The sequence below is a fragment of the Oryza brachyantha genome, chromosome 9 (assembly GCF_000231095.2).
Source record: "Oryza brachyantha chromosome 9, ObraRS2, whole genome shotgun sequence".
NCBI lineage: Eukaryota > Viridiplantae > Streptophyta > Magnoliopsida > Poales > Poaceae > Oryza > Oryza brachyantha.
Window position 1 is genome coordinate 3734380 of NC_023171.2, and position 24868 is coordinate 3759247.

At 41.1% G+C, this 24868-nt stretch overlaps 3 protein-coding genes across 3 annotated transcripts; all 3 read left to right on the top strand.

The window, feature by feature from the left end:
- The first annotated feature begins 5318 nt into the window (after window positions 1-5318).
- LOC102713018 (protein NOI4) lies at window positions 5319-8189 on the top strand. The gene is made up of 3 exons (XM_006660401.3): window positions 5319-5511; window positions 6841-7032; window positions 7841-8189. Exons 1-3 carry the CDS (start codon window positions 5503-5505, stop codon window positions 7883-7885), a joined length of 246 nt encoding a protein of 81 aa, XP_006660464.1. The 5' UTR covers window positions 5319-5502; the 3' UTR covers window positions 7886-8189.
- A 2978-nt stretch (window positions 8190-11167) lies between these two features.
- Window positions 11168-14394, top strand: LOC102709202 (AUGMIN subunit 2). The gene is made up of 6 exons (XM_015840786.2): window positions 11168-11412; window positions 11987-12097; window positions 12941-13045; window positions 13191-13259; window positions 13416-13529; window positions 13767-14394. The coding sequence occupies exons 1-6, from the start codon at window positions 11317-11319 to the stop codon at window positions 14064-14066; spliced, it is 795 nt and encodes a 264-aa protein (XP_015696272.2). The 5' UTR covers window positions 11168-11316; the 3' UTR covers window positions 14067-14394.
- A 2925-nt stretch (window positions 14395-17319) lies between these two features.
- Window positions 17320-21937, top strand: LOC102713297 (beta-fructofuranosidase, insoluble isoenzyme 7-like). Its single transcript, XM_006660402.3, has 5 exons — window positions 17320-17763; window positions 17950-17958; window positions 19249-20536; window positions 20614-20707; window positions 21243-21937. The coding sequence occupies exons 1-5, from the start codon at window positions 17613-17615 to the stop codon at window positions 21486-21488; spliced, it is 1788 nt and encodes a 595-aa protein (XP_006660465.3). The 5' UTR covers window positions 17320-17612; the 3' UTR covers window positions 21489-21937.
- Window positions 21938-24868: the final 2931 nt, after the last annotated feature.

The window sequence follows — 24868 nt, forward strand, 5'->3', positions numbered from 1 at the left end:
TGCTATGTCCAATTCAGCTACCGGACCGAGCTCTCTCAAATCAGCTGGAATCGTCATAGTTTAATGTATCTGTTGGTGTTGGGCCCATGATTGGGTTGGTTTGAGAGGTAGCAATGCGATGGACAGTGGCAGGTGCCAGGTAGGATACAATGTGCGTACATTACAACTGCCGATTCCAATTCAGTTAGGTTCGTTAGTCACCTCAGTTAGGTTACGTAATTGCATGGTATGTGCATCAGCGAATTAGGTTGTCAGTTTCCGGCAGTATTGGGTTATCTCATTTTCAGATGTCATGATGTTAACCTGATAGAACGAAATCAGGAAGCAGGTTGCTTGGCTTTTTGTTCAACTTCTCGTCGGCAATGCTTATGACTTTCTGAGGTGAATTCAGCTGGAATCGTCATAGTTTAATGTATCTGTTGGTGTATTTTCGCTTATGCTGTGTCTATATGCTAAAATTTAAATATTCAACATTAAATTTGGGATAGATTTTAGGGTTTTGCATCGTAGTTTATTTTCCTTTTCCTGTCTTGGTTAGATTGCTAAGAGCACGTCTATAAATAGTTTTATTCATAACTTTTTTATTTATAAATATGTCATTTGGTATTTTACCTTAAGCCAGACAATCACCATTGATTTCGCCAGCCAAATCTTAACTGAAGCAGATTTTCAACAATCTTTAAAAAACTGGGTATTAGAACTTGATCTACGAAAAAGCCACAAAAAATATCATAAAATCAGTTTACTATTGTCTAACTCCTAAAAAAAAATGTCCTGTTCTTATGAGATTTTTTAGTTTATCTTATTCTGTGATACCTATTTGATGGTACACATATATGAATAAATACAAGTACTTTGCTACATATAAGAAGATATAATATTATTGTGTAAAGTAAATAAAATTATATTTAGAAATTATTTTGTTATAGAAGATTACATTGTAATTTGCAAAATTTACTACGGGAGTAAGTGAATCTAGTAGATTTGAAGCATGCACGCGATATTTCGTAATGGATATTATTTGCTCAATTTTTTTTATACCCCTGAGTTTGTCTTTATATAACATTTTGTGTAGAGATGGCAATGAGCCCCATGACATGAAATCCAATAGGTTTTTACTGTATAGGAGTTATATGATATAGTTATTATACTCATGGGTTTATTGACGGGACAAAATCCTTACCCATTGGATATGTGGGTATGGGTGAGTCACTGTACCCACTAACCCATGAGTTAGAAAACCCACATGCGAAGCCTCTATTTTATTTCGATCGTATGAAATTATTATATAATTTCTTATTTTTGAAAAGTGTTTGCATGACTTATTCGATTTGTATTGAACATTAATATTAAAATTACTGCTATCTAATATGATTTTGATAATTGGTGGTTATAAATTATAATCATTCCATTCTTGTGTAATTACAATTACTTAAGTTAAATGATATTGGTATGGGTACATGTACTTTTGTGCACTCGAGTTTTCCCTTAAATGCTCGTGAGTTTTCATTTTAATCTCTTTTATATCCATTACACTAGTTGACCATGAGTTAGACCGTTAATTTTTTTACTAGTGGCTATAATACTTATATTTTATACTTATATGCTTAGTGATAAAAACACAATTCTAAGATTAATAATAACTCGTCTGAAACAAAAGGATATAACTATTTGACCACCAACTGGAAAAAGATTAAAACTTTTAGATAAATTTCTAACCAACTTTGATGTAATATATTCAGCAAAATTTAAACCCATGGGTTTAGGGTTTATGTTCTAGCAAGAACTCTTATATGAATTTAATTTAAAAACATAATTTTTTAATAATTTAAATTTTGTTTTTAAAATTGTTTCTTACAAATTTTGCATCAAATAGTACCCAATAAATGGGGAATAAATATCTCACCCAACAAATTCTTTTCATGGAAAATTTAAATCCAAAATAAGCTTGTGCTTGCAAAATGAATACATGTACTCTCTCAATTCCAAAATATAAGTATTTATATTTTCTATCACACTATAAGTATTTCATTACCGATTCATATAATTTCACTGGCTCCAATAATTCTACAACCAATCTGGTACTTGGAAAGAGAACTTCAATCATTCAACATTTAAAATTTTATGACGGGCTAAACCTTACGATTTGCTTAAAAATCATACACATGATTATATTTGCAACAGTGGTAGTACTTGCAAAGGCATTTCCATGTTTCACTTAGCATTTTTTCCAAAAAGCATACAAAAGAATGTCGGTCTTAGACTCTTCAAATCAGTGAGAAATAGTTTCCAAATTCAAAAAAACAGTACACGCAGTAATGTTATATAGTCCTAAAAGCTTTCCTGATAAAAAAGTTTTAACTATATCACTTTCATAGTCCAAAGTTCCAAACATGTGTGGTGGTCATCGTTTTGCTTTTTAGGAAAAAAAGTGATACACCATATTTGCAAATAAAAAATAATTCACGAATAAAACTTTAATATATGTGTCCTTAGTAATCTAGATACAAAGACTCAAAAATAACCTACAGTGACCCCCTTCCCTCAAATCAACTTTAAATTTAGTAGAAACGGAAAAAATGAGTCTAATATTCTGCAACATAATATGGTCAAAGTGAGTTTATTTTGACGGTGCGGATTCTCAAATGATGTTACCTTTTTTCTTGAAGGATTCAAGAGAATACATGCATGCTAGGGTTTGAACTTGCTTTTGTTTTAGTAATAGAACCGGACTCCCATTTACTTTTCAAAAAACAAAGAAGGTAATCAAGCAGTGAATTAGCTAAGTTATGTTTCCTCCACCGATCTAATGGCATTCATACCTACCTCTTCAATATGGGCACTTTCTCACAATTGGTATTGTCACCTTGTTTCTTCTTCACCCAAAGTGCTAGTGTCATTGTAACGGTTTCTCCAAGTTGGCCATTACTTACACTGACATGATCTATGAATCCATTCCTGCCACACTTTTTTAATCATACATAGGTATCCTACCTCTATATCAATAAGTGAATATACATAGTAAAAAGGTAGAAGAATGAGTAGATTCCATATCTCATAACTTCTACCATATGAGCCTTGTCACGAAAAGGATCATATTGTCGATCCTCATACTCAATCCAAACTCCTATTTGGCTATCAAATGCATTACTGATTCTCGACTTCTCTACCGCCATAGCCATGGCCCCTAGGGCTACCGTCACTAGGACTCCAAAAGGCTCAATTAGCATCTTCAAGAAACCATTAATCCAACAGCTAGTAGCGCCATAGCCATGGCCCCTAGGGCTACCGTCACTAGGACTCCAAAAGGCTCAATTAGCATCTTCAAGAAACCATTAATCCAACAGCTAGTAGCGCCATAGCCGACCATGCCACCACCATCAGAGAGCCCCTGGTCTAAGAGCTGCTAGTGCTACTGGCACCAAAAAGCCTCCTTGGCGCCTCTATCTACATCTCCACACCAGGAAGCACATCAATAATGATAGCTATTGGTACCACCGCCATCAAGAATCCTCCTAATTGCTCTATCCATACTATCTCACCGAGAAACCATGATTCAACAACCACAAGTGCAATCGCCACCGAGAAGTCTTCATGCCACTTTTGTCCATAGATCCATGTTGGGAGCCCATGTTCCGGTAGCCTCTTAGTGCCATTGTTATTGACAAACCTTCTCGTTGCCTCATCCACGTCATCTCTCTACGAAGCCTCATATCCTATGACCGCTAATTCCACTGCCACCAGGGAACTGCATAGCTCCACCTCATCACTCCATCCGCTAGCAGCCTGGCACCCACATGAGATGCAACCTGTCCTAGGCATTCTGACATTGTCTGTCACTCGCATAGTTAGTTTGTCTATCCTACCACTCTAGCTTCATGAGTGACAAAATTTACAGTACTTCCTCTCTACTTTGTAAAATCCATCTATACTACTACACATACATATCAGTCGTCAAGCTATGCAACTAAAATAAAGAAATGTTTAAAGTATCTTGTTAAGTAACAAACTACAGGAAACCATATGACCTTACTAAAGCAACATTACAATAATAAATATCTTATCTTTTTGCCATGTAAAATAGTTGAAAACTTCGTAAAAGTTTCAAACAAAGGTAGTAGAAAGATTGTGCAGATTTTATAAGAATTTATGGTCACCACTGTTCTTCTCATCAAATAACTACATGACTTTCCCCATTAGAAAAAAAGAAATTTTGTGTCAAGACAGATCCATTTCATTTCTTCATGAGCCCTTGAGAGTTGGATGTTTTGTCTGTCATCCTTAGATACTGTTGTTTATGGAGGGATAGATGGACATTTGCCTGTTCTCATTAGCATACTTTTTAACACTTTTTAAAAAGTTAAATGATGTGCTGTTTTATTTAAAATAATAATTCTACGTAAAATTTTCTTTAAAAATCAAATAAGTCTATTTTTAAGGTTGTAATAGACAATACCTAATCAAACATACTTTAATAGTTTGCCTCATTTGTGTGTCATAAAAAATGTATCCAAATCTTCAATAAAGATGAGTGCCTTAGTAAGTGCTGTGAACATTCTAATACAAGCCCCACAATATTACGTAGGGTTTAAGGAGATGTTTAGTTACCCGCCACATTTTGTCACAGTTTACCACGCATAACTTTAGATAACTTTAACTAACTTGACAATTGTTTGGTTGTAGCCACATTTATGAAAATATTTCTTTACAACGAACTAGGTGTGGTGTGGCTAAACTATGACAATATTCTTTTATGCTTGTGATGGTGTGGCTAAAGATTTGATAATCTAAGGCAATTGCGGCAATTTTTGTTAGCCTATGGTGCAAAATATAGTTAACACCAGAAAGACCCTAAATGATGAGTTGGAGGAGAGGAGAGAGGAGATATTAGGCCTCATGCAAAGAGATAATATATAATTTCTGCGTTATCTCCGGGAGAAAATAAATAGAAAGAAATAGATTGGTTAACTAGTGATTAATATTAGTAATACCAGAACTAGCGTAAAGATCATCTGACCTCTTAATTCACAATTGTTTAGCACACAAAACTAGAGGTAACATATGCACATCAGTCTTGAGTTAGAGTGTTGGACCACATCCACAGACAGCAACAGCACACAGCGGGACACAGAGCTGGCCATTGGCTGCCATCCTGCCACGGGGAATCCAGCCCAAGAGAAAACTGGGTTCCTTCTCCTCGCCTCTCCTCTCGTCTCGTCTGCAACACAATTTTACACACACAGGCTGCAGCAGCTGACAGCCAGCCTACAGGCAAGCAGGCAACGCACACCACACCACACCGCACCAACCACTAATACTCCTACTTCTACTAATTAACCAAAAAAATCAAATCATCTTATACATACATATTTAATCATCCCCCTCTTATTAATCTAATCAAAATCCCTCAAAACCAAACCGATTCCTCCTCCTCTCCCCCTTCGTTCGTCGTCCAGAGAAGCAGCGGCAGCGGCGGCGGCGGCGGCGGCAGGAGGAATCGCGATGGCGGCGGTGAGACCCCCTCCGCGCCCTCTCCTCTACTCCTCCCTCCCCCACCCGAATTCCGCTGATTTGTTTGCGCGCGGGAAATGGTAGCTGCTCCTGTGAGCGATTGGTGTGTGATTGATTGATTTTGATTGATCGATGTGCCTGCGCGGGTGGAGGATGCGGCGACGGAGGGATCGCTGGATGATCGGCGGCGGCGGCCGGGGCTAGGGTTTGCTGTGGGTTACCAGCTGGCGGTCGCGCCGTTTCTTCTGGTTTGGGTTGCTTGTGAGGGTTTGGAATCGGGCGGGTTTTCTCGCGGGTGTTTGATCCAAGAATGGGGGATTGTCCAGTCAACTCCAGAGTCTAGCTCGCTCGTACGGGATAGGGTACTTGCGATTCGTGATTGCTTGCTTCCGTGCTGCTTTTAGGGTTGGCTCCACGGATTCCTCAAGTTTGGGGTTTGGATTTCCGTCTGTATGTTGGCAACTTAGCTTCGGGGAGGATGAGCGGATGTTACAGTTGGATATGCTGGAACGATTGGAATGTCTGATTGGTAAACTTGATGTATGGCTTGTGCACCCTGCGAATTTCATTTATTGGTAGCTGGAACCAGGGGCGATGTGAAGAGCTGAGCTTTTCATTGTAGCTTCTCCTTTTGTGAACTGAATGTAAGTAGTTCTATTTGCTATCAAGGAGGTTTCTGACAATTTTTTGTGTGTATAGTGCAGTTGCCTAGCAGTTGGAACTAGGAATGACAACCTGTTGCTTTGAAGCTTCTGCGAGACTGTGATGCTGGTTACTGTATCACAGATTCACAGAAGCCACAGTAGTGACGCATGTGATGTCTAAATTGAACTAGGATGTCTATATTTAGTTAGTGGGCACTAGGCAGGACAATCTTTTGCTTCTGATTGCCTTTGGTGATTAATTGTTTGCACTACCCACAGTGGTCATGCATGCGGTTTCTAAATTGGACCAAGCTGCCACAATATTTAGTTTTTGTCACTTGGTGATTATTGTTTTGTAGAACCAGCAGGATCTTGCATGTTGTTATTCAATGGATTAGGGTGTTGTTATGTTTTGGCCTCAGTACTCTGGTAATACTGAAGCTTTCTTTAATGTTTTTATATTTTTTACAATCAAATTACTAGGACTCTTGCAGTCCTAAGAGGTGATTGATAATGTCATAGCTTTCGGGTGACTGACTTATTATTCACATGGTTCGTTTTGGCACATGGCACAGTATACTTTCATTAATGATGCCTATTCAGCTATTTCTTCCTGTTCTGACAACCTGGCATTCAGGTCTGTCTAATATGATATCTTCTGATAAGAGACCCTTTGCACTCGCAGGAAAAAGGAAGTCCATTGCCAAAGTTTGGGGAATGGGATGTCAATGATCCTGCTTCAGCTGAGGGATTCACTGTAATCTTTAACAAAGCTAGAGATGAGAAGAAGACTGGTGGCTCACAGGGACAAGATTTGCCCTCAAAAAGTGAACAGCCATCTGGACAAGGGTTGTATCCAGCAAAGCCAAACAGTTCTGTAAGTATTATGTTCTTCCCCTTTTGTTTACTTCTCATGGACTTTCCAATTCTTTCATGTTGAGTACTGATAAAATGGAGTTCCAAACTTCTAATCAAGAAGCAAATACTCCTTCACATGTCAGGATCTCATGGGTGAAAGCTAATGTTCTTATCAAAGTTCCTTTGAATAAAACAGATGCATTTTCAATCATAATATGATCGTGATTTGTGAATAACTTCATATGCTGTTGCTGAGTTGCATCTGTACTTCTAATGAATATTAATGATATTTATATTGTACAATTCGTGTGGTGGGGTGTGGTTGTCTGAGCCAATGAGACCTTTCTAAGGGCATCGTTGTTGGTTCAGGGGGTCTGCCATAATTAATGTTCAAGGTGGAATGTCAGATTCTTGGAATACTGTAATGCATAAGTAAAGTTATTTAACATGGATGAATGGTCGAAACAATCAGAAATGAAGCATATCTTTTCGTAATATTGTTGGAGCCACGATTTTCTGTTCGTGCATAGAAATTTGGTAGCTGAAGTACACAGCTGTTCCTGGCTACCAAGCAAGTCTCATGTTTTTATTCACCTTTCAAGCCCATCACTGTTTGTTTGATATCTTTGAGCTCATATCTGATGACTGACAAGATTTCAGATACCATCATGCATAAATATTTGATGAGCACTGCTCTTGGTTAATTTTCTTATATTGGAAGCGTGCTGGAATGTAACTGGACTACATACTCTCTTACATTGGAATACTTTAACTTGGTAGGGTAATGTTCCGAATGTTTTTGTCATGATATATTTCTTTATCTGCAGAAGAAATGGTTCTGCTGCATGCAACCTACCGCTGCTGAATCTTGAAGATCATGGGCTTATTGGATTGTGGAAGCGGCTACCTTGTTAAAATCTCAAAAAGCTCCACAATATCCATGGGAACTTGTTTGTGGGTTTACAGTTGTGTGGTGAACATGTTATGGGAAAACATGTAATATCACTTCTATGGTGTGTACATTATTTACAACTTACATATGTGGGAAAACATCAGTGGTGTATATCGATGCATAAAGTTGGTATTTCGTCAAATTGACTCAATCTTGAATGTTCATTCTGTTAAAAAGGGCGAAAAGAAAAGGCAAAAGTAACACCGAAAGGCCTCTCAAGTTGAGTGTGCATGGTTTGCTTTCTTTGTGTGGTGACCTGATATATTCTGCTTTACACAACCGGGGTCTCTTCTTGCAAATACACTTTCTGTTGCATTCAGAATGAGACGGTTTACCTCTTGGTAATCGGTATTCACTATTCAGTTGTTGCAAATGTAGTTGATCTTGCATGGTTTATTATTTTATTCCGGTACTGATCTTTTGAGCTATCGATACACACAAAAATGAACGCATCATCAAAAGATTAATGCACGCATAAAGGTTTGATAACAATGTTATTAATGGTTTAAATGATAATTCTAAAAAACAGCCTACAACAAAAAAAAATCAATTACATTAACTCTTAAATTGAATTTGAAAATTGTATTTTTCGCCACAGTTGATAAAAGCTAACAAGTGGACGATGAGAGACTACGAATGTAATCCACTTTATGATTATTATCAGATGCAACCTCACAGTCAAGCTAAGTTGATGTGGTGTCCGGATCCTACAAAGTGATTTATTTTTCAGCCTTATTTTTTCGCTTCTACTGTGTTCATAAGCTAAAATTTAAATTTTCAACCTTAAATTTAGAGTCGATTTTAGAATTTTTAAGCATATTTTATTTTTCCGCCTTTTCTTTTAGTTCACTAAAGATGGGGTGAGAAAAAGAAACAAAGTCAAACGGTATATTCGCAAGAGAAAAATAATTTGTGAATAAAATTTTTTATATACGTATTCCGAGCGATTTAAAAGCCAAGGCTGTAAAATAAACTTTAGTGAAAAGTTTTTCAAATCAACTCCAAATTTAAGGTTCAAAATTTAAATTACATATCTAACCTTCTCGTGCCCAAGTGCCCAACCAGAGGGTGCGATGCATAAAATGCCCTCTAGAAGGACACGATAGTTGACGTGGCGGACAATGAGGTGGTAGAGCGCGCGGTCGTTGATGGAGCGACATTTTTTTACAGTCTAGCCCCTTGCCGCCCTTACATAGGGCGCCAAGGGGGTTGACAGGCAAAAGCCAGCACACCCGGTAGTGACCGGGAGCTCTCTTTTTTGCAGGTGGCTTCCTTGTTGCCCTCGGCTTTGGTGTTTTGGGTTACGATGAGGTTAGTTTTGTTTTTGTCTCAGGTTTGTTGTTTGGTTTAGGGTTATGATTAGGTTTTGGGTTAGTTTTGGCTAAGGTAATTTGCGGGACATTAGGTTTTGGGTTAGTTAGGGGCAGTGTTTACGATAGTTGTGTTCGGATAAGCTTTGTAGGTAAGTTTGTTGTTGGGATTTGGATGTTGTACCCTGTAGTATTCTATTATTATCAACACAATGTTCACTAATGTTTTCTCAATTATTGATGGGATATGTTATACTCTATCGACCTAAATAATTGATTTATTAAATCAAAAAATTTAAAAATGGACACGAGGCGTGAGAAATCATGTGAACCATTGATTTGAAAACCCAAATTGTTATTCAAGGAGTATCAGAGAGTTCATAAATCAAAGGAGTTGTAACACTATAAAGTTCTTATTTTTAGTTGTAAAAGATGCTCGTAATGTATAATCTAATAGTTGATTAATTTTATTTGTAGAAATTGTTAGTTCGTATGTCGATATGAATACGTGCACAAGATTTGTTGGAAGCTATTTCGATAGTTCTTGTGCTAAGTAGTTTTTTTAAGGGAAAGGCTGCTATTGAAGTTGAGGGTTGCAATTGTGAAAACTTTGTGATTTGTGAATAAACCTCACATATTATTGTAGAAGATAGAAAAAGAATGGTTCAAACCAGACTACGCTGAAAGAAATTAACTAGTTAAACTGAAATATGACCATACAACGGTTGACATGACATTGCGGGTATCGGGAAAAAATTCGTGTCATTGGGAACGGGGTCTGTATAGAGCTTATGAGATGTCGCGTTTTACGTCGCTATTCCCGTGTTGATTTATGAAACTCCTCTTGCATTTACTCCTTATATGTTTCGGCTTTAGTTTTTTTGACCATTATACTCTAGAATAACATCATCGATCCACATGGTGAAGCTGCACATTCTTTGATTCCTCTAAGAAACAAGATTTGCTCTAGAATGATGTTAACAATGATACATCATACCTAATGTTCAATTATAATAGTTCTGACTTACAATTTGGTCACCGGGTATGTTTGGAGAAAGGAAAATATGTCCTTCTAAATGTCTCGGGTTGAAAGAATGTACTAACCTGATAGTGATCTCTAAGACCACATATGGTAACATATGTTAAAACAAGGTTAATAGAACTTTTCAAGAAAAAAATATACTTACCATGAAATGGTCTCCGACAATGTTAGGGCAAAACGAAGCATCACTGATCATCGAAATAGCATAATGGACGATCACACCACGGTGAAATACGACCGGCTAAAGCCTAAAGGATCCCTTCGACATTTAAGATGCTCAAGAAAAGGAACTTCTTCCATCTTTTATATCATTGTATTTGTTATAATTAATTCTTTACAATAAGATCTTATATATATAAAAAAATTATTTTCTAGTGTTTTCGCAAGAAAAGTTTTTGTTATTGCATACAACGTTGTTTGAATGTTCAAATAAATAATTTTTAATATTTAGGTTATTTCAAAATGTTGCATTGGATTTTTGGAGTTATTTTATACCAAAGATAAGTTCATGAATAATCATTACATTAAAATTTATAAGAGAAATAAATAAATACATTAAGAATAGATAAAATAGTGGATAATTATATTAAAATATAATAAAGTGAAGAGTGTTGTATAGTCTTTTCATAGCCCTGCTTCATATGGGAAGACTTTCTAGTCTTGTCTAAATTCCTCAATAAATATATATAATTTATGTCTAAATTTATTAATATCTATATGAATATAGGCTATCAAATTTTATATTACGAAAGGGGGGCGTAGTTTCCTGTGCCATGAGTGACAAATTAAGTTTTGTTGGGGACCCCTATGTTTGGAAATTAAAATAGCAGGTCGGTTCGGTTCAAATTTTGGGAACTTATCCAGCCGGCGACTCGAAAGCGCGACGCGCACCACTCAGCTCACCAAACGGTGACGCGTACGGCCGCGCTACCGGCGGCAGCGGCGGCGAGGGCAGGGGCAGCGCGGCGCCACACCCTCGAGCCCGGCGCCGGTGACCCCATGGCGGCGGCGCAGAAGCCGACCAAGCGGCTGGGCGGCATGGCGGAGGCGCTCTCCATCGCCGCCGACCTCGGCTTCCCCGCCCCTCCCGCTCAGGTTGCTCCTCCTCGCCTTGCCGATTTGCGCACCCCCCTCCCCCGAACCCCGAATCCTCCTGTTCTGGTTTCCCCTCCGCGGTTTCGCTAGATCCGGATCTGCCCGTGTAGGTTGCAGCGCGTTTCGTTGGAGGTGATTGGATTGTAGGGTTTGGTCCCTGGTGTTACTAGATTGTGAAATGTAGGTTTTGATCAAGTATTTTAGGAGCCCAGTCACTGCAGTTCCGAATAATTTGGTGGTTTAAACATTTAATTCTGGGAGAGTTGGATGAACTTGGCTAGTATTGCAATAATCACTTGTGGAATCTGCTCCTAACTTTGGTGAACCTAGATTACTCGATCCCATGAGACTCCGTTTCCTTAACTAATTTTGAAACCGTGATTATGCATAGTTTACTATTTTTATTGTGTTTGTTTAATTGCCTACAAATTTACATTGTTCTGTGTCATGCATAGCACTCTGCATTGGTAATGTTCAAAGATGGTTACCGAAGGATTTCATTGACTTTAGAAAATATGTTTCATTTTGCAAAATGTGCACCTGATGTCTTACCCTTCCTTGCTTATTATGGCAGGAAGATCAGGGCAACTCAGACAAAAGCGATGATCTGGTGAGGGTCTTGAGGGAACTGACTGTCGTGCAGCGGAACATTGCCAATTTGCAAGTGGAGTTACAAGGCAGAAAGGTGATGAATTGATATCTAACTGTTTGTCCCAATACATTTATATGGAAATTCCATATCTTGTACGGCATGCCAATTCTACCTGGTACTAGTACTACATGACAATGCTCTTGCTTTAGACCACCAAATTCATGTTTTCACTTAACCTTGGTGCAATGAACAGCTTATTCATTCTCTTGTTATGGTGCTGAAATCGCAAAACATTATGCAAAATTTGGCTTTGAATTTTGTAGGTATCTATGCTTACTGTAGCTCTTTATTGAGAGATTAAGGCTAAAGTATTGTTTATGCCCCTGGAATCTAAATGTATGCTAGACTCAAAATGGCTACATACCATTTCGCTGGTCATATTCATCTCCTTGCTGAGCTTCTGTTCTGAATATATTATTGTACTAGCAAAATACCTATACTTTGCTATGGAAATATATTACAAAATGTTATAGTAACTAGTTAAATACCCGTGCTTTGCTACAGATTTTATGATGAGTTATCAAATTTTCTTATATGAAATAGTCACCTTAATTTGAATTTATATGTAGATATCAATCTATATTTAACTGGTTTTTAATATCACGAAATTTGAGGGCTAAACTATAAAATTATAGTGAAGGTACATCACCACTACTCCTTTTTATAGGAGTATAGATTTTTTTCTCAACTATCCTAATATCACTTGTTTGAATCAAATAAGGACTATTCCATAATATCAGCAAATACCATGGGCTAATTTGCAAAAGAATTATAGAAAGCAGTGGGGTGACAGATTCACTGCCACCACCACTAGAGACATTTAGAGTAGTATAGATTATTATGTTGATCATGCTGATGGAGTTCTGATTTCAACAGGATGACAAAAATATTGCTCATTTGACTCATGTTAGTGAAATGGAGAAAAAGTGTGAATCTTTGGCCAGAATCACTGCAATATTGAAAGATGTAATCCAAAACAAGGTAATGGAAGTCACTTCTTTCTTTCTTCCTCAGGGTGACAAGTTACTCAGTTTGATTGAAGAACATTACGCTTGCATTAATGAACATATATTGACCAACTATAGAAAATGTATGTATCTTAAAATGGCGATATATTTTCTATCAGGATCGGATTATTGCTCGGCTCCAACAACCTTACTCCCTTGATTGCATTCCTGTTGAAGCTGAATACCAGGTTAGGCTCTTTACCATTTTGATCTGTGATTCTTACAACAAGCTGCAATTTGTTATTAAATAAGAAGGTACGGTGAGAATGACAGCTTATTTATTATTAAATAACCACGATGAGTGTATCTTGTTTTGCCTTCTCATCATGTTGGTGTCATCTCAGAAACAATTCTCAGAGCTACTTCTGAAAGCGGCAAGTGACTATGGGGCACTGACAGCATCAGTAGGTGATTTCCAGTGGAGCCAAAACTTTAGAGAATCACCTGCTGTATGGGGGGTGAGTTGATAAATATCATTCCAAGTATTGCATTAGTTCGGATTCAAATATTAATGTTATCAATGGCAGGTTTAGATGGCACGTGATCGATCAAATTATTCATTTATATTAGTATAACAGTATGCTTTGTTGTGCATTATGATTGCTTGGCCTTAGTATGGCTCATATTTCTAATCGTAAATCTATTATTGTCTTGTTATTGGAGACTGGTTTCATGGATACTTTATCTTGATAAAGGAAATGCTGCGACCGATACCTGCTGCACTTGCTTCGTGCACACGATTCTTTGAGGCCATGTCTGCGATGAGGGAATCCTTCTCTACACTTCAGAAGTTACGTGTCGGCCATTCTTCTCTGTCAATGACCCCGGGTGGCTCCAGTGACGGTTCAAAGTTCTTGACGCCACCTCAGTGGAGAGAGGGCTCAATGCTTGATAGCTGGAAGCAAGTGGAGGACGCAAACCCTGAAAGTGAAGGACTTGATGGCATGGACCAGAGGAGGTTGTCATGGCCGTCCTCCATCAAGAGGGACCTGTAGGATTCTGAGGTTCACCAAACAGATACTACATATATTTGCGTGTTGTATAAATAGGAATCTGGGGTTTCTTTACTTCTGTGTGGCTACCGTTGAATCACTTGCGAAAGCTCCCTTTGGCTGGTGATACTGACACGATGAATGATCGTTTGTGAAGCTGAATGATGTTAGAGATGATTTGTAAGTTAAATGTAACAAACTACCTGGGCGTTACGCGGAAATACATGTGCCGATACTTCCAGTTCGCACGTGAACTTCTTTTATTGCATTTGAATAAAAAAAGAATATAGTATGGTGATAATCACTAAACTGTATTGATACTTTGATAGTAGAGAGCATCCAAAATAATGCCTTTCACAAGTGAACTCGTTTATTCGTAGCTGGCGTAGCACGTGAATCGTGAAAGCTCATCTGATGGAACTCTTGTACATGAGAGACTTGTTTAATGGCAGCGACAAAATCACACTCCAGTTGGACAACATAAAAGTCCTGACTCCTGAGAATAACCTTAAGAATGATATAGTAGCCTTTGATAACTGGTTGGTTAACGACCCTTCATCCGGTTTATAATATACTCCCTCCGATTCTTTTAATTGACGCTATTAACTTTTGAATTCATATTTAACGTTTTGCTTTATTCAAATTTTTTATCCAAATATATAAAATTATAAATAATATTTAAACTTACTTTAGTAATAAATTAATTCATAACAAAATAATTAATAATTATATAACTTTTTTAAATAAGACGAATGGTCAAACGTAAATCCAAAAATTAACGATATCAATTAAAGAAACTGGAGGGAGTACCTCATTTGGTTTTTTATTGGATACCATTGACTTTTAGATCTACATTAGACCATTCATTTTATACAAAATTCATGCAAATATAATTATAAATCATGCTAAAAATATATTTGAACTATTCCAAATTTCAATATCTGAATATTGCAATTATATTACCAGCTATTTCAAATTTAGTTCAAAATCAGAGAAATATTCCAAATTTAATCAATTTCACCCCCTCCAATATTTTCTAGCAATATGGAAAGGTAACATTACTAACATCTGAACATTTTATTCAAGATCCACTGAAATAATGATGTACCGTAGAGGATCCCATTCCTTAAACTTTGGTTTGTGTTTGCAGTAAACAAATATACATGACCAACACGATAGTTGACTGATGTTTTGATGTGGACTAGGGTTCTCGATCTTCTGAAAGGTTTTGATAAACAGTCGATTTGAACGGAGTCACGACACACGTCGATCCGGTTTCTTAAGCCCCGCAATCGTAGCACCACGTCTCCTCTGATTACCACCGTGCCGGAACCCAGATGGCCTTGCTAAGAAGGCTAATCCCTGTTTGCGAATCAAAGAACACAAACAAGAAAAAAAAGAAAACAACCAAAATTATAGATAAATGATTAAGCTCACGAGTTAGGGTCTCACAAATCAAAATTATACATAACGTAGTCATGGTTATATCTGAGCTAGTTGTGTCCTCGTCATGTTTCCGTTATATGGTTATCGGACATCAAGCCAATGTAACATAATGTTACGTACCATCTATTCTATTCAACGGATTGAGTAGTAAAAGATCAAATGCTGTACTATCCTTATCTCTACTTCTATAAATATTTTAAATAGTGGTGGTAGATGTCAGTGAATCTGACATCCACCTTATCAACTTCTTGATTTTTAAAAGAATGAAATGACTATGTACCTTCTATTTTTTCGTGGATTGAGAAAACACCGTAACAAATAGACCCACATATCAGTAACAAATATATATAGTATTGAAGAGATGATATATGCAATAAACATAATATTAATAATATGCTAATAATGTTTTTTTAATAAAATCATGTTAAAACCCATGGACAATATGCTAGTATTATAAAAACCACTCTTTTATACACAGGACCACCACTGTGTCTCCGGTGACCTCGTGAACTAGGCAACCTTGGACAACCGTGTTTTGACCATCCTGACCATTCGAAGCCAATGACTACTGCTCATGCTTTTCCTGACGACCTCACCATTTAGAAGCAGTAGACGTAGAACGTACATGGCCTCTGATTAGGAAAGAATGTGGGTAAGCTTACGAGTAATACACGTTTAGAAATAAATTTTGTTTCTAATAGTATCCTACTAGTTGTGGATCTAAGATCCAATGGCTTCTTATTCTTCCTCCAGCCAAATCCTCTTTTTCCCCTCGTCTCTCCTCTATTTTCTAAGAAATACAGTATGTATGGGGTTAGAGCTCTCAAGCCCTCCGCTTGGATCCGTCCCTGATCCTACTATATAAATTACTCGTGGATCGATGTACGCTCGTCCTTACCCCTGAACCGCTCAGACCTGAACGAGAGAAGCTCGTAAGCCCGCGTACAAAACGGTGATCGCGCTCCCGGCTGATGTCCCCAGCGACCATTTCTGCGAGCCCTCGACGCCTTTGTGCGTTGGTTTGGCAGATGCTATGGGTTAGATAGGACAGGATCGTGTGATATTTATTTGTTGTCAAAAACAATCAGATGGCGTATTTTTAAAGGATAAAATGTGGGGTCCATCAATGTTATCAAACTTGTTAAACTACTTGGCAGTGGATCAGGATCCATCCTTGCTGGCCATCCGCAGAAGCAACCCAATGGACATTTGCTTGCTTATTGTTTGCCTTTTTAGTCTACCAATATATTTATAAATAAAAATAATTTATGAATATAAGTTTTATAAATATATTTTTAGTGATCTAAAAGAAAATACCGAAAAATAAATAACGATAATAAAAATTATAGAATCAAATTTAAATTTAAGATTAAAAATTTAAATATTGGCTTATAGGTACGAGGAGAAGTGAGAATACGAGGGTGTTGTTTTGCGCACCATTATTGGAGCAAAATATCATTCCGGAGAACCACATGAGGTACGCATTTGTTTCCTTCAGTTCTTTTTTTTTTTACCGAGTATCCAGATTATCATTGACCGTCCAAACTCCAATCCCTCTCCAGAGTCTGGATTGCATCCTCCGGAGATTGCACTGCGTAATAATGCATCGAAGATTTATTAGTTTTCTGTCAAGTGATTAATAAGTTTAATATATACTCATATTTTTTGTTAACTTCTAAATTTCTAATTATTTACGATTACGATAAAATTCCATTTTTTTCTAGTTGAGAAGGTATCACTTGTAGCGAGGTAGATTCCATTTCCAACTGCAAACCCCAGTAATCTTGATTTGTCATCAGGGCGGTGGACTTTTAGTAAAAGACCCAATCGGATCTTAAATCTTAAGACCTCTGAATTAGCACCCGAATCTACATCTCTCGTCCAGCACGATCACATGTGGATCCGATGAACATTCACGTACAAAATTGCAACTGGTTCTAAAAACAATTATTTTATTCCGGAAACTAATAAACATTCAGAGTTTCAGACAAGGGGGCTACTGATATCTCCGGCGTCATCTTGGGAGCTCGGGTGCAGAAGCAGAGCAGCCAACAAGAAGGCAGGCGATCGACTCGTTCTTGTTTCTCTCCTCCAGCGGCGGCCATGGCAAGATTAGGTCTTGCCGTGTGCGCCGCCGTCTGCTTCCACCTCTGCATTCTTATCTCGTCGAGCTCCTCCATCCCCGCAGAGACAGGCAGCCATGCCGTCAGGAGAACTGCCTACCACTTCCAGCCTGCGAAGAACTGGCAGAATGGTAATCAAGGAAGGAATAATCCCTTCCCCTCCTAACCCTCAACTGTTTGTTGCGTGATCACTCGATTCAGTTATGGATTTATCCAAACTAATCCTTTTTCCTGTCTGATCGGGGCTGAATTGCTGCTGATTCCGATGGATTGGATTTGCGATGCCTGACTGACGACGAATGATGCCGATCGAGCAGATCCGAATGGTACGCTCTCATCTTTTGTTTTTTCTTCTCTTCTTCCTCTATCTTCTCCGATCACTGGAGGGATCTGCTTGATTCTTGTGTAATAGAATTGCCCAAAAAAAAAAACAGCTTTCTTGGTTGCTTTGGAAGCCTGATTGCCCTGACATAAGCATCGCCAATTCGCCAGCAGTGAACCCAGAACATTAGAGCAGGCTACACTTATCCATAGGAGATAATTGTGTGGTCAGCGATGGTAGGGTAGATTGGTACTATGACAATTTGACAAGTATTCATGCTACACTTGGCGTGATTATGTTTGGACGGTGCTTACCAGCGCTATTTTGACTTGACTGAAAAAAAAATGTTCAAACTCAGTAAGATAGAAGCATTTTTCTGTATCTAATTTACAGCTAACCACCTGAGTGAATCTTTATTATTCAAATTCAATAGATTTTATGAGATCAAAACAATGCAGTTTCCTCCAATTCTCTTCTGTGCAGTTACATTCTGCATTTTGATGAGCAAGGCAGGATTTATTATTGAGAAAAATCCTGCCAGGCCCATGATTTTTCCCCGCTCCTTATAATTAAGCGGCAAGTGGTAACAAATATGCCACTTTGTGAATGAGGTAGTTGCGAGTTGATAAAACCGATTCCAGTACGTTGATTTTGACGGCTTCGTAGCCTTATTTACCTATTTTGTCAGTTAACGTGTCAACAATAAATATAAATAAGCCTATTTTATTGACAGACTTAGGACGGCCAGAAATCTCGAACCCCTTATAGAGAACTTTTTCACTAGAATATTTTGGTATATTTGAAATTCAGTTGAAAACAAGAGATGAAAAAAATATTTTTTTTCCAAAATTGGGTAATTTCACCCCCTCCATTTCTTTTTAGCAATCGGAAAAAGATAACCTTAGACCTTGTTTAGTTGCCAATTTTTTTTTGCAACAGGGTCACGTCGAACGTTTGACCGGATATCGAAAGGGGTTTTCGGACACGAATGAAAATTTTAGATTCTGTCTGGAAACCGCGAGACAAATTTTTTGAGTATAATTAATCCGTCATTAGCACATGTTGGTTACGGTAGCACTTATGGCTAATTATATCCTAATTAGGCTTAAAAAAATTGTCTCACGATTTCCTTTATAACTGTATAATTAGTTTTATTGTTCATGTATATTTAGTGCTTTATTTAGATATCCAAAGATTCGATGTGGAACTAAACAGCCTTACTGTCACTTGGTATAAGCGATATGTTAAATTGTTCATTGATCACTGACAGTTATTTCTGTTGTACTACGTGCAGGGCCAATGTACCACAACGGCATGTACCACCTGTTCTACCAGTACAACCCGCGGAGCGCGCTCTGGGACACCGGCAACCTCTCCTGGGGCCACTCCGTCTCCGGCGATCTCGTCAACTGGGCCGCCCTCCCCACGGCGCTCGACCCCACCTCGCCGTTCGACGCCAATGGCTGCTGGTCGGGCTCCGCCACCATCCTCCCCGGCGGTCTCCCCGCCATCCTCTACACCGGCATCGACTCCCGCAAGCAGCAGGTGCAGAACGTCGCCTTCCCCAAGAACCCCTCCGACCCGCTCCTCCGCGAGTGGGAGAAGCCCGCGCGGCACAACCCGGTGATCGCGCTCCCGGCCGACGTCCCCGGCGACCGTTTCCGCGACCCCTCGACGGCGTGGCTCGGAGGCGACGGCCTGTGGCGCACCGCCGTCTCCGCCGAGGTGGACGGCGTGGCGTCCACGCTCGTCTACCGGAGCAGCGACTTCCTCCGCTGGGAGCGGAGCGCCGCGCCGCTGCACGCCTCGCGCGCCGCGGGCATGGTGGAGTGCCCGGACCTGTTCCCCGTGGCGGAGCACGGGAGGGCGGGCCTCGACACGTCGGCGAACGGCGCCGGCGTCCGCCACGTGCTGAAGCTGAGCGTGATGGACACGCTCCAGGACTACTACATGGTCGGCTGGTACAACGACACGGCGGACGCCTTCTCGCCGGCGGAGCCCGAGCGCGGCGACGACTGCCGGAGCTGGCGGCGCCTCGACTACGGCCACGTGTACGCGTCCAAGTCGTTCTTCGACGCGCGCAAGAACCGCCGCGTGCTGTGGGCGTGGGCCAACGAGTCCGACAGCCAGGCCGACGACGTCGCCCGCGGCTGGTCCGGCGTGCAGACGTTCCCGAGGGAGCTGTGGCTGGACGAGGACGGCAAGCAGCTGCTGCAGTGGCCCGTCGAGGAGATCGAGACGCTGCGGAGGAAGCGCGCCGGTCTCCGGCGAGGCGGCACCAGGATGCTGGACGCCGGCGCGCTGCAGGAGATCGTCGGCGTGGCGAGCTCGCAGGCCGACGTGGAGGTGCTGTTCAAGATCCCGAGCCTGGAGGAGGCCGAGAGGCTGGACGACGACCCAAACCGGCTGCTGGATCCCCAGAAGCTGTGCGGCGAGAAGGGCGCCACCGTGCGAGGCGGCGTCGGGCCGTTCGGGCTCCTCGTGTTGGCCTCCGGCGACCTGCACGAGCACACCGCCGTCTTCTTCAGGGTGTTCAGGCACCACGACAAGTTCAAACTCCTCATGTGCACTGACCTGACAAAGTAAGAAGTAAGAACACATTAAGGTCGTGTCTACTGGTAGTAGAATCGGATGCTGAAATGACAATTTGGAGTTGCAGGTCGTCCACAAGAGCAGGTGTGTACAAGCCGACCTACGGCGGATTCATCGACATGGACATCGAGGAGCACAAGACCATATCGCTTAGAACCTTGGTGAGTTAATTCCTTGCAACATTATTACTGCTCAAACTTTGTTAAGTTACATATTATATGTCGTTTGACTTTTTTACTAGTCAAGCTTTATTAAGTTTGACCAAGTTTCAAGAAAATTTTATCAACATTTAAAATACTTTCTCCATTTTATATTATAAGATTTTGCTTAGATTTATGTATATATCAAATGTGTGTGTATATATATATACACACATGTGTATAGATTTATTTGCATATAAATAAATAATTTATTTTACATATTATAATGAATCTAGATAAGACCTGAAAATATTATACAGTGAAACAAAGAAAATATTAAATTAATTTCATTAAATCTTACACTGTGTTTGTGTTGTGTTAAAATACTAATATATTTTTATAAACTTGGTCAAATTTAAAGAGAGAAAAAAATCAAACGACTTATAATACCAAACAACGGAGGATATATTCCTCTATCATACATGTAGCTTCAGTTCATCGAGAGAGATCAAAATCATTGGGAGATGTGGTTGTGTTTTTCGGAATTTCTTGACAGATTGACCATTCGGTGGTGGAGAGCTTCGGCGGCGGCGGGCGGGCGTGCATGACGGCGCGAGTGTACCCGGAGCACGCGGCGGCGGCGAGGAGCAGCCATATGTACGTGTTCAACAACGGGAGCGACGCCGTGAGGGTGTCCAAGCTGGAGGCGTGGGAGCTGGCGACGGCGACGGTGAACGGTGTTGGCGGCGGCGGCCACGGCCTTGCAGCTGCCGTTGCGCCGGCACGGCACAGCGACGCCTAAACCAAAGTGTCTGTCACAGTTCGCTTCCATACTTCGACTGCATTCTGTGGCCGATTCGTGACTAGCTTGTGTGACACATTGGATTGGAAGATGCAGAAAACAGAGTCTATTAGCAAGAAAGAGGCACAGTAAATATCATTCAACGCTACATGTCACGTGCTTTATATATCGTACTCTTTTCTTAGATGGTCTTTCTTCTCGTAAATATAGTTATATAAAGAAGTTGTAAAAAGGGCCTGTGCACCTGACACATGTCAGGCCGGGGCCGCCGGGCCCATCCCAACAACCGTGAGTCGTGACAGCGGACAATGCATAGTGTCGGACGGAGACAGTGTCGTTAAATGATTAATCGAAATACAGACGATTAATCAGAATAATATGGAAATTTAAACGTTTGTATCAATATATGTATACATTAGTGTTACTATTTGTTTTGGAGATATTTAAATGTCTAAGGTCATATAAAATATATGTTTTTATACCATTATTAATTTAAGCAACCATGAAAGTAATCATGACGTATGAAGACTACAATTTCACACCAAATAATACTATATTTAGTTTATTTTTTATTATAAATTATAAAAAAATTATAATAAAATATAAAATGGTAGTAAACATAGGCACAAATATAAGTATAATTAGTTGCCAATGATAGAAGTGCCAAACATAGTAAAATAAAATATATTGTGTCTAGATATGTTACCTATTGTGGGGTGGACTTTTTTATTTATATGGATCATGCGGATGATTAAACAGAAAAGATGATTAATCGCTAAATGCAGAAATTTAACGTTTAGAAACACAAAATGATGACCGTATCATCGATACGTGACAGTTTTACTACCGTCACCGATTAAACGGCCGGGTCGGCCGTTTTCCACAACACTGCACACACGTAGGGGTGGGAATGGGCCAAGACTCATAGGGTTCTTTCACAACCCTATTTAATTTTTAAAATTTTTTTAGCTCAAAACTCTATACAATTTTATTTTTAACTCGTTTTGAACTCGACCCTTAAATTTTGTAGGCAAAATGGTTGGGCCCATTACCACCTCTACGCATGCACGGATTTTTTTTAACTTTTTAAAACTTTTTAATAAATAATTTTATTATTAAACCTTAAAATAAAATATTTTCACTGTATGAACCTTTTAGACACGCCACAAACGTTGTCAAGAGTGTTGGCAAGACAAACGCTGCCATGTAAGCTGGTTGGTGTGGCAGCATGCCACTAACACTGGTGTGATAGCGTTGTCTTGCCTACACTATACGTGACAGTGTTTCTTGCCATACTAGGGTTGATGACATAGCCAAAAGGTTCATACGGTCAAAATATTTTCATTCGAGGTTTAGTTAAAATTATTTAATAAAAAAGTTTACAAAATAATAAAAAAGGGACACACTTACCCTTGTGCAACCATACCAGGGCGGAACCGTAATTATGTTTTTATAATTTTAATGGATGTGGGATAGCCGTATATGTGGTATCCTTAACGTATTCGTATCCGTACTGGACAAGGAAGGCAACATTAGCTTGTACTTGGGCGGTTATAGTTTGGTTATATGTTGATTGTATGCCGAGATTGTTGAACTCTACCATATGTCGACTAGGTAGGCCTTGATCTTATTAGATTATGTCCCTATCTATAGCCCTGTCCCTCAATATATAAAGGGATAGGGGCTCCCCTGAGGGCCACGTCATATTTAGATGGGCTATCTCATTGTTGATTTGTTCATCACCGAATACAATATCGAAGCAGGAGTAGGGTGTTATCTTGGATACCTAAAGCCTGAACCTATGTAACCCCTTATCTACGATTTACCATTGATCTTTGTCAAATACTAGCAGACGACAATCTGCTGACGGCTGGGTCCGGGGAGGAGAGAGAGGAAGGGGGCGGCGGGCGGCTGACGGGTGGGACCCGTCGGTCGGTAGAGAGGGAGGGAAGAGGAGGTGTGGCCGACGGGTGGGACCCGTCGGTCACAGAGAGAGAGCAGGGGAGCAGGGAGATCGGCTCGGCCGGGAGAGGAGGGAGGCAACGGCCGGCGGAGCGAGCGACGGAGGGCGACGACGGCGGGGGGGGCGGCGCCGGCAGAGGGTCGGCGACGACGACGGCGACGACCGGCGGTGTGAGGACGACGACGACGGCGGCGAGGGCAACGCCGGGCGCAAGACGACGTGCGGCGGCGCACGGCGTCAAGGACGACGGCGACGGCGCACGGGAAGGTGGGCCAATCACACAGGAAGATGGGCGCATCACCACTACGGCGTGGCGGCGGCGACGTCGGGCGGTACTCCAGCGGCGACGTCAGACGGTCCACGGCGCTCGACGACGACAGCGAGGGGAGAGCTCGGCGGCGCCGGTAGTGAGAAATGGAGAGGGAGGAGAGGGGAAGCTTACCGACGGTGGCAAAGGCGGAGGAAACACGGCGAGGACAAGGCGGAGGTGATGATGCAGTCCCACGGGAACGACTGGTAGCGAGGCGCGTGATCGGCGGCGGCGGAGACGGCCGCGACGCAGTGGCAGCCGAGTGGTGGGAGGAAGCACGGGCGCTGGGGATGCCCGCCGTTGACGACAAAGGCGGCAGCAAGTCGGCGACGGCGAGGCGGAGGTGGTGACGCGGCTAGACGGCGACGAAGGGCGTCCGGCACCGAGATCGAACGGCGGCGACGACGAGGCAGCGTGGCGGCGGCTCGGGCGGGTGGAGGAAAAGGGTGAGCGGCGGCACGAGGCGGCGGGGATTTTATAGGGGAGGATGGCCGGCTAGGGCGGGCGGCGGTAGTTGGAGACCGAGTCAGCGACGCGGCGGACTCGGCGGCGGCCGTTGCGGCGGCGGCGGTTGCGGGCACGGGGCGGCGACGCGGCGGACTCGGACTCGACCGGCGCGACGCAGGCGCGGTCTCTGACAGGTGGGCCCCGCCTGTCAGCGGCACAAAGGCAGAGGGAGGTGGCAGCGGACTTCGCGGGCGCGGGTGAGCGAGCTGGGCCGGCTGCCAGCGGCCCAGGCGGAGGGCAGGCGCGCGCGGGCGAGGCCGGCTCGGGAAGGAGGAGAGGAAAAAGAAAAAGGAAAAAAAAAGGAAGGGGAGGAAAATTGGACTTCGGCCCAATTTGAGAAAGAAGGGAAAAAGAAAGGAAAAAGGAGGGAAAAAGGAAAGCCCCACTTTTGCCGAGTTTTAAATTAATTTGTTTGGCCAAATTTTTTACTTCTGCAATTTGAGTTTAAATCTAGTTAGTCGATTTGCGAACCTCGATTTAATTAAATAAAGTTCTTTTAGAGGGATTTTTCCTGAGTTAATTAAGCCAATTGTTATTTACGGATTTCTTTTACGAACTTAGGCTTGGGACAAAACTCCGAGTGTGACAGTGGAGAACTCA

Excerpts from the sequence above, each read along its gene's own strand:
- LOC102713018 (XM_006660401.3), top strand. Across the intron at positions 7,033-7,840 it reads CAGCAAAGCCAAACAGTTCT|AAGAAATGGTTCTGCTGCAT; the intron begins GTAAGTATTATG and ends CTTTATCTGCAG.
- LOC102709202 (XM_015840786.2), top strand. The coding sequence starts at position 11,317 with ATGGCGGCGGCGCAGAAGCCGACCAAGCGGCTGGGCGGCATGGCGGAG. Across the intron at positions 11,413-11,986 it reads TCCCCGCCCCTCCCGCTCAG|GAAGATCAGGGCAACTCAGA; the intron begins GTTGCTCCTCCT and ends TTATTATGGCAG. Across the intron at positions 13,046-13,190 it reads AAGATGTAATCCAAAACAAG|GATCGGATTATTGCTCGGCT; the intron begins GTAATGGAAGTC and ends ATTTTCTATCAG.
- LOC102713297 (XM_006660402.3), top strand. The coding sequence starts at position 17,613 with ATGGCAAGATTAGGTCTTGCCGTGTGCGCCGCCGTCTGCTTCCACCTC. Across the intron at positions 20,537-20,613 it reads ATGTGCACTGACCTGACAAA|GTCGTCCACAAGAGCAGGTG; the intron begins GTAAGAAGTAAG and ends TTGGAGTTGCAG. Across the intron at positions 20,708-21,242 it reads CCATATCGCTTAGAACCTTG|ATTGACCATTCGGTGGTGGA; the intron begins GTGAGTTAATTC and ends ATTTCTTGACAG.